This window comes from Ornithorhynchus anatinus, chromosome 19 (assembly GCF_004115215.2).
Source record: "Ornithorhynchus anatinus isolate Pmale09 chromosome 19, mOrnAna1.pri.v4, whole genome shotgun sequence".
Classification (NCBI taxonomy): domain Eukaryota; kingdom Metazoa; phylum Chordata; class Mammalia; order Monotremata; family Ornithorhynchidae; genus Ornithorhynchus; species Ornithorhynchus anatinus.
In genome coordinates, this window is record NC_041746.1 from 5,356,778 (window position 1) to 5,365,733 (window position 8,956).

Consider the following 8,956-nt stretch of genomic DNA (forward strand, 5'->3'; position numbering starts at 1 on the left):
CTGGTGATCTTTGGTGGGCGGATGGTTCCACTTTCCTCTCGATCACCAGAACCAGAGGAAGGAAATGCACTGCCACCACTGCCTCCTTTCAAACCATGGACCAGTCACAGCAGAAGCCCCCTCCTCCCACTGCCTCCCAGGACACCAGAGAGGAATTCTTTCTAGTGTCCTTGGCAACCTTGCTTACAGCGAGCACTCTAATAGACTCCTTCTCTGTGCTTGTGCCTTCATTGTGGCCCCCCCCGCCCCCCAAGGGGTTCAGTGCCACATGAAATAACGCATGCATCTCCCAGAGACAGGTGCTGGCAGGTCTCTTCCCTCTCTGTAACTTCATACACTTCCAAAATTTGTGAGTCTTTAATGTTCGACTGAACCCCACCTAAGATTCTGGGCTCCTTCTGGGGCAGGAGCCGGGGAGAGAACTTCTCCATAACTCTCACATCCCCTGCACTCCTGCCGACTGGCAGAAACGGCCAAGGTGGGCCTGCGGGATGGACAGCCGCGTCGCTAACTTACCCGCTTCTGTGCCCAACGTAGGACCTATCTGGAAGAGGAGCTCACCAAGGCCAGGAAAAAGCCCAGCCTGAGGAAGGACATGTACCAGAAGATGATTGAGGTGGATCCAGAGGCCCCGACCGAGGAGGAAAATGCCCAGAGGGCTGTGACCAAGCCACGCTACATGCAGTGGAGGGAGACCATCAGCTCCACGGCCACCCTGGGCTTCAGGATCGAGGGCATTAAGGTATACCCGGCCTGGGAAGGAGCAGGGAGAGGGGATGGGGAATGGGGAGGAAGGAAGAGGGATCAAAGGGCTGAGATCAAAGGGCTAAAATCTTAAGGCAAGATGAAGGGTGCTTTTCTGTGGATGATGATGATGAAGTTGATGATTGAGTCTCCCAACTGAAGACTGCAGTAGCTCCTGCCTGCCAGTCTTTGGTAATCCAGTTCAGCCCTAGTGCCCGGGATTAACTCAGGGTTAACCCAGTAGTGGGTTGGGACAGAAGGAAATGATCTTGACCTCTGAGTTGGCAATGCGTTGGGAAGAGAAGATGGCATTCCTTATAGGAGACCTTGACCCCAAAGACTTAAATTCCTTAGAAAATGGGCACACTCCGAACCCTCCATTCCAACAGCTGCCCCGTCCCCCCACAATCCCCCAGGGCAGGCTTTCCCCTTCCTCATCTTGAGATTGGGACCCCAGAAACCAGCTGTGGACAGATGTTCTGGTGACATCACACATAAATTGTTATTCTCCTCCCAGAAAGAAGATGGTTCTGTGAACCGGGATTTCAAGAAAACCAAAACAAAGGAACAAGTCACAGAGGCCTTCAGAGAGTTCACTAAAGGGAACCACAACATCCTGGTAAGAGTCTGATGGGGCGTGGGAAGGAGGTCTCCTCCTCCCCTGCTCACATACCCACAGCCTGGGATCACATTGAGGGCCGATCTGGTGCTCAGCAGGCTGGTTTTATTCAGTTGGTAACGTGTTGGCCCACAGGATGCCAGTGTCATTGGTTGTTCCTCTGCCCTCTAGTTGGGATTAAGTGGGCCCCAGCCAGCTTGGGGTTGGGGAGCATTGTCTGAATTAAGAGAGGGTGGGCATGAGCTGTTTAATGTCTACACTGGAAGCTCCTCCTTAACGTCATGTGGACAGGGAACATGTCTACCAACTCTGCTGTTTTGTACTGTCCCAAGCACGTAGTACAGTGCTTTGCACACAGTAAATGCTCAGTAAATAGCATTGTGATACTGATTGAGTGCCCTTTCCCTCTGGACCGGGCACTGAATAAAGGGCTTGGGAGAGTACAGTAGAGTTGGTAGACATGATCAGGGAGCTTACAGCCTAACAGAGAAGACACACTAAAATAAATTGCAGATAGAGGAAGCAAATGAGTTTCAAGATACAGGTACAATAATAATGATGGTATTTGTTAAGCACTTACTCTGTGCCAAGCACTGTTCTAAACACTGGGATAGATACAAGGTTATCAGGTTGTCCCACCTGGGGGCTCACAGTCTTAATCCCCATTTTAGAGATGAGGTAACTGAGACACAGAGAATTTATGTGACTTGCCCAAAGTCACACAGCTGACAAATGGTGGAGCCGGGATTTGAATCCACAACATAATGATATGTGTTCCCTAGTGCTTAGGGGTGGAGTAGCCCAGTGCTTAGGTGATGGTCGAAGTGCTGAATCAAATAATCAGTGGTATTTATTGAGCATTGTGTGCAGAGTACTGTACTGTGCACTTGGGAGAGTACAGTATTAAAGTTGGTACACATTCCCTGCCCCCAGGGAGCTTTCAGTGTAGAGAAGAGACAGCGGGCATGATTTTCTCCAGTCACCTTCTCAGGGGCGACGGCTGGTTGGTTGAGATCAGGTTCCCAACTTTAAGGAATTGCATTCTGTAGTCTCCTGGGGTCCGAGTATGCTGCATGTGTCTCCTGCCCCGATGCCCTGGGGAGGCCCCAAGTTTCTGGGTGATGTATTAGGGCCGGGCTCCAAAAGAGGCCTTGCTTCCTGGCCTGCCTGCCCCCACGGAGAGGTTGCTGAGTGACAGCAGAAAAGAGAGAGAGAGTGCCCCACAGAGACCCGGAACCACATCCCCGGTTGATGAGCAAGCAGGGTGGGACTTCCCCTCTCAGATGCCTCTAAACCAGCCCTTTCTCCATTCAGGTCTGCTATCGGGAACGTCTGAAGGATATCCGAGCCACCCTGGAGATCTCTCCGTTCTTCAAGTGCCATGAGGTAGGGCTTGCTCTTCTGCATCTCAGGAATAACCTGAGCTGTGGCTAGGCTCGCTAGGGCCCTGGTCAGTCTGGTTGTGGCCTGCGCCTGCTCCTATTGGGAGGCATGTAGACTAATGTGGCTGAAAACTTCCCAGCATCAGACTCACCTGGGGGCCTTCAGTCCCACCACCTACTCCTGGTGCTCTCACCGTCCCCTCCATCTGGATGGAAGAAGAAACTTCATTCTCAGAAGCTGCTTGCCTATCCCTGCCACTGCCTGCAAAGTGTCTCTTTTTTCCTCCTCCTACACCCCTCCTCCTTCACAGTTCAGCAAAGTCCCCTCCACTCAGGTCCCCTCCCCACTGCTGTGCAGTAGTTGGGACAGTCATCAGGTGGCTTTTTTTGTGCAGCCCAATGTCCTTCCTGCACAAGGTGGCCACAGGCCTAGTTGATGAGAGGCTTAGAGGTCCCCCTAGGGGGTCATATCACCCACCACCTCACCCCAGTGGAGCTGAAGGAAGAGGAGGCTTTCCAGGGAAGGCCAAGGCAGGTGGCGTTTCCCCACAACCCTGCACCTGGCCCCCCAATCCTGCACCCAGCCCCTGCCCACACTCTGCCCCTCTGCTCCTGGCTCCTGCCTGCAGGCACCGCCATTCTTAATAATGTTGGTATTTGTTAAGCGCTTACTATGTGCCGAGCACTGTTCTAAGCGCTGGGGTAGACATAGGGGAATCAGGTTGTCCCACGTGGGGCTCACAGTCTTAATCCCCATTTTACAGATGAGGGAACTGAGGCACAGAGAAGTTAAGTGACTTGCCCACAGTCACACAGCCGACAAGTGGCAGAGCTGGGATTCGAACTCATGAGCCCTGACTCCAAAACCCATGCTCTTTCCACTGAGCCACGCTGCTTCTCATTCTTCCCACAGGCCCTTGGGGCAAAAGCGCCCCATCAGTTGGGTAGACCTGAGGGGGAAGCGATCCTCAGCTAGAGCCCTGGGAGAAGCTGGTTTCAGTATCTGGAGACCATCAGCAAAAGTTGACTGGCTCAGCGAGACCCAGGATTCACTTGGGGTCACCTCGAGGGGAAAACATTATTGGGCTCAGCAGAGTCTTCCGGATCTCTGGGGCTGCCACACTCAGGGTCCAGGAATGAAGGTGGCATGGCGCAGGGAGGTGTGGGATCTAGGATCACCAGCTGCTCCAGGGCAGGAGGTGGGTGCTTGGCAATCTGAACTCTCTGGCCTCTCCAAGGTCAAGGGAGGAAAATGGGAGGAGGGCTTGCAGGGGCTGAGAAAGCTGGAGAGGAGCTAGATGTTACCCACTCCTAGAAGGTGGATTTTTCCTCCATGGGGAAACCTCCCCCACCCCCACTCCCCTCAGCGTCCCAGGGGACAGCACAGGGTGTCTATAGACAGCTGCTGCTCCCCCTCCAAGCCAGAGGGGATCAAACTCCCTGGCATGCGTGGGCAGATGCCAAAGATAAAAGGCAGGTTTTGTCCAGAAAGGGAAAACGTCACCCAAAGCCTTGCCAAATGCAATAAATTCTACTCCGTGGGATGGGGGGAGTCAGGGAGTTCCTTTAGGCTATAACAGATCTCCAGGCCTCTCTGGAGGCAAAAACCTGGCCCAGCTCCACCCTCCGTCCTGAGACTGCCCCCAACCAGCAGCTCACCAGACTCTCTCCCTTCCTGTCCTCCCACTGGCAGTGAGACCACTCTTTTGTAAGGCCCAGATGACCCCTTTGTCCTCCCAGTTCTGGGCAAAGTCAAGGTTATGGACATCTTCTGCTTGCTTCCTTGTTTCCATCCTTTCCTCTCTCTCTCCCTTCCCTTTTCTTTCCTCTCCCCTTGCTATCTCCTTACCTCCATGCCAGGGGTGGTCTGTGAGAGCCTTTGGGCTCCCCTCCTGTTAAACCTACTCAAGAACAGTGTGGACCCTGGGGATGGGGTGGGGTGGAGAGAGGCCTGGGACAAGGAGGGGCCCTTGTTTGTTAGTTAGCGGCGGGTTTCATCCAGCTAGCCGCTCCAGTGCCTCTACTTTTTCCATAGCAGTCGATGAAGAACTTGCCTTCAGACCCAGCCGTTATGGAGGTTTGGCCAGTAAGGCATTTCCTCTCCCGCCCACGGGCATTGCGACTTTTGCCCTGTCAGCTGAGAGGCCAAGAGTGGCAGGAAGGGAGCAGCGGGTGGGTCACGTGGGCAGAGAGGCCCAGGCCTGGACCTGGCTCCTTTAGGCTTCTCTGCAGCGCTGCCCTGTGCCACCACAGCAGTGTGGAGAGAAGCATGGAGTGGGGCTGGGAGTTGGGGGGTAGGGGAGGGCGGGGGGAGGAGGGTCCCCTCACCCAGAGACACCTTGCCAATGCACCGCCGAGCCCCTTGTTGGGTTCAAGAACTGCACCTGACCCAGGGCTCCTGCTTCATCTTTGGGCATCGCCAGGCACAGTGGTTCGGTCAGGGTTGCAAAAGTGAAGCTCACCAGACCCCAGAGGGAGTGAACAGAGCAGCCTCACTAGCATGCCCTCTCCTGGCTACTGGAGCGTGATGCGAGGCATGAGAAAGGTTTCCTGCCTCTTGCCTGAGGAGGGGGAGAGCCTGTAAACTGGAACTGAATTTTCATCTCGCTCTCTCTCTCCCCCCACCATCCCCACCCCCGCAGGTAATCGGGAGCTCACTCCTCTTCATCCATGACAAAAAGGAGCAAGCCAAGGTCTGGATGATTGACTTTGGGAAAACCACACCCCTTCCCGAAGGCCAGACCCTTCAGCACAACGTGGCCTGGCAGGAAGGAAACAGAGAGGACGGCTACCTCTCAGGACTGGACAACCTCATTGACATCCTAACAGACATGTCCCAGGGCGAGGCCCTGCCCTGAGATCAGCTCGCCCCCATCGCCCACCACTCCTCTTCTTCCTGGCTCCCCCCAATCTTTCCTCCTCCCCTGTTACCCAGATTCTTGCCCCAGAACTGACTCTTCCAAACTGCACTACAAGACACTTTCTCCTGGAGGAGGAAGAGGAAGAGGTGGGGCAGGGAGGGCCCTCTACATGCTCTTTCCCTAAATTGTCAGTTTGGGGTTGGGCTATCCTTTTTCTGGGAGAAGGCCGATTGTCAGATGGTGTGGTTGATGGGCTGGGTTTAGTAAAGGGGTGCTTGGTTTTGGGGGAGGAAGATGACCATCACAATCAATCAATCAATGGTATTTATTGAGCGCTTACTGTGTGCAGAAGCACTGTAATAAGCACCTGGGAGAAAATAATGTTGGTAGACAAGATACCTGCTCTCAAGTAATTTACAGTCTAGCCAGGAGGAGCCCCTGGGAGCCAGCGGCTGGCAGGGCTATATCCTTCCCATGGACCAGGCATCTTCCCCTCTTCTCCTCTCATCCCCCTTGCCCATGCCGGTCCTTCGGTTTGGTATCTTGTAGAGTAAATGCTTTGGGCGGAACGTTGAGCACAGGCCACATCATCCATCCAGCCTTGGTGGGGCACGACTGGGTAGGGGGCTGCCGCCACCTAGTGGCCGGTGGACAGTCCTGCCGCTTTTTTCCCTGCAGGTCCCTGGTGAACTGGGCTTGGAGTCCTGGCTTTATTGCCTTGTGTTAAACTTTCCCCCGTGGTTACATCTCACCAGGGCTTCTCCTTTCTGCCCCAGGTGGAGGGATGACAAAGTGATTTCACGTTTGTGAAAGAGAGCAGATGGTAAGGAATTAGGAGAGTGAGGTGAAGAGCTTGTGGTCCACTCTCGGGGCCTTTCTTGGCCCAGCCCCAGGGTGCGGGCAGTGAGCCGGGCCCCTTGAGCCTTCCCAGGTTGGAAGAGCCCAAGGAGATTCAGGTGGAAAAGGGCCACATTTGATCTCTCGGTCACCCCCAGGTCTACCCTGGCCTTCATTTCTTTGGGATGAAGAACTGAGAGAGAGTAGGGTGGGCCCTGGAGGCCTCGAACAGCCCCATCCACTATGGGCTGGACCCCTGGACCAGCACTGAGCCAACTGGAGGCAAGTGGGGGGAACAGGCCAGCCTGAGCCCAAGCCCTTCAGGATCTTTCCCACCCCAATTCTGTATCCATGCCCCATCTCCCCACCCCTCTGGTGAATGGAGAAGGACAAGAGCTTAGAGAAGCACTCGTGGGATCTTGGTCACTTGACTTTCCTTCACTCCCTCAGCTGTACCAGCTGGTCTGGCTGAGCCTTGGCATGAAGCCACGTGCTTCCCCGAGGTACCAACCAAAGACCCCAGGCTTTGGGGGAGGGGCTTCTCACTGGGTGAGGGTGAATGGAGTCATGGAGACTCCAACCCTGAACCCGTGCTTTCTCCACTTCTTCCTCCTTGGCTCCCTTCCTCTTCTCTCTTTGAACATTTGAAGATAACTCTTCCCCTGCTGGAGGCCATGGAGTGTGTTTACCATGGGGTGGGGTGCCTGTTACATGCATTAAATGCACCTGTCTAAACCCTAAAAGCCCACAAGCAGCCACTGGTCTGGTGGCTTTGCAGGGCCCGGGACTCAAACTGGGCTGGGCCCTTGTCATACATGGAGTGAATAGTTCCCTGGGGGGAAGTGGGCAGAGGGTGACATATGTGGGTGAAGCTTCAAGGAAATGTTTTTAAAAGCAACTGAGACTTATGGACTAGCAAGTAAAGCCTCTTAGGCTGGGAACCCCAGGGCAGGCCAGGTGTGAGTCTTACTACAGGGACACCACAAGCCTCACCAGGTGCAGGGAATAACCAGGCTGGCCTGGTGGGGCTATAGTGGGGGTTTAAATCACTGCCCTTCTGCCCCACCTGGTTTGCTAGTCTAATTCTTCTTCTTGCCCCTCACCTGGTTCACCTGTAGCCCTTCCAATCTAGGCCTCCACGGGTTCCAAGGTGGCATGTGGTCCCAGGCAAAACAAAAGGTGCAGCCCTCCCCCACCCCTTTGCCGAGATTTGGACTGTTGCTGGCAGTACATCAGTAGCAATATTTCTCCCTTCCATCGTTTCTCCTCTCAGTGAGACTCCAGCCCCTCCAGTCCATTTGGCCTTCCCCACCTTTCTGAAGTTTTCTCACCAGCATACATCCGGGAGTCTATAGAAGATCAGTACTAATTTGTCTGCACTGTTTAGCTTTGGCCCAAGTGTTTCCTAAGCTGCTTAGGTGAACTTGCCTCTGTTCCATTAGTGTCATGGAAAAAAATTAAGTTATATTTATTTGTGGGGGTTTTTTTTAATTGCACAAAAACACTAAGACTAAATGCATGCAATTTTTTTTTAAGCTTTTAGCTTTCCAAACATCCTTTCTCTCCCCTGAAGTAAAGACCCAGAAGCTGCCCTTGTCCATTTGTGTTAGGGTTTTTTTTAGCGCTGTATTTAGCTTTAAGTTTCTTTAGACACGGTTAGTCCAAGTGTGTATATAATTCAGTTTCCCCACTTTAAGGATTAAGAAAAACAGGATACCCTTTGCCAATATATGTGCCTTTCCCTAGAGGAGGGAACCGCAGGGGTGGGGAGGGTCCTTCGTCTCCCTACCCTGGGTCATTTGAGAAAATCAAACATTAGAAAGCACCAACGCACAGTGCCTGTAAGACAAAGCGATGTCCTGTAACTTCTCAAATAAAAGTGTATGGAAATAAGTTGGGGATTCCATCCAATTTGTTGTTCCTCCGAGGAAACGGGAAGGTTGTGTTGGGGGTTGGAGGGATGGAGTGATTTGGAAGATTGACTCACCTGCTGGCATTACTCCTTGCCCTGCATTAACTTTTCATAGAAATGGGAGACAGAAAGAGCTGGGTACAACTGAAACTCCCAGGTATTTGAGGGCTTATTGAGCGCCGAGCACTGTACTAAATGCTTGGCACAGTGCTCCCTGACCTCAGGGAGTTTGCAATTTAATGGAAGATTATTTTGTAGATAATCCCAAAATCTAGCCTTAGCTGGTTTCAGATTTGTTTCCAAAAATAACTGTCCATATGCACAACAGCAGAATTGAGCAAATGCCATAACTATGAACATATTGAGTGTTTACTCAGTGCTAAGTGCTAGGGCTGATGCAGGTTATAATTGGACACAGACCCTGTCCCATGTGTGGCTCACAGTCTGTTTTATCAAAGGTACCTCATCCCATTTTCTAGATGAGGAAACAACTACAGAAAGGTTAAGTGACTTGTCCAAGGTCACAGACCAGGCAAGTTAGGCACCAGGCAAGTTAGGCCTTGGATTAGAACCCAGATCCTTTGACTCCCAGGCCCATGCC

General features: G+C 52.9%; 1 protein-coding gene across 1 annotated transcript in view; it reads left to right on the forward strand.

The window, feature by feature from the left end:
- Positions 1-8,336, forward strand: part of ITPKB (inositol-trisphosphate 3-kinase B) — a 77,504-nt gene extending 69,168 nt beyond the window's left edge. Inside the window, exons 5-8 of the mRNA XM_029047643.1 lie at positions 538-742; positions 1,262-1,363; positions 2,678-2,749; positions 5,388-8,336. Coding sequence (XP_028903476.1) covers positions 538-742; positions 1,262-1,363; positions 2,678-2,749; positions 5,388-5,603 — 595 coding nt within the window. The 3' untranslated portion in view covers positions 5,604-8,336. The remainder of the gene's footprint in view (positions 1-537; positions 743-1,261; positions 1,364-2,677; positions 2,750-5,387) is intronic.
- Positions 8,337-8,956: the final 620 nt, after the last annotated feature.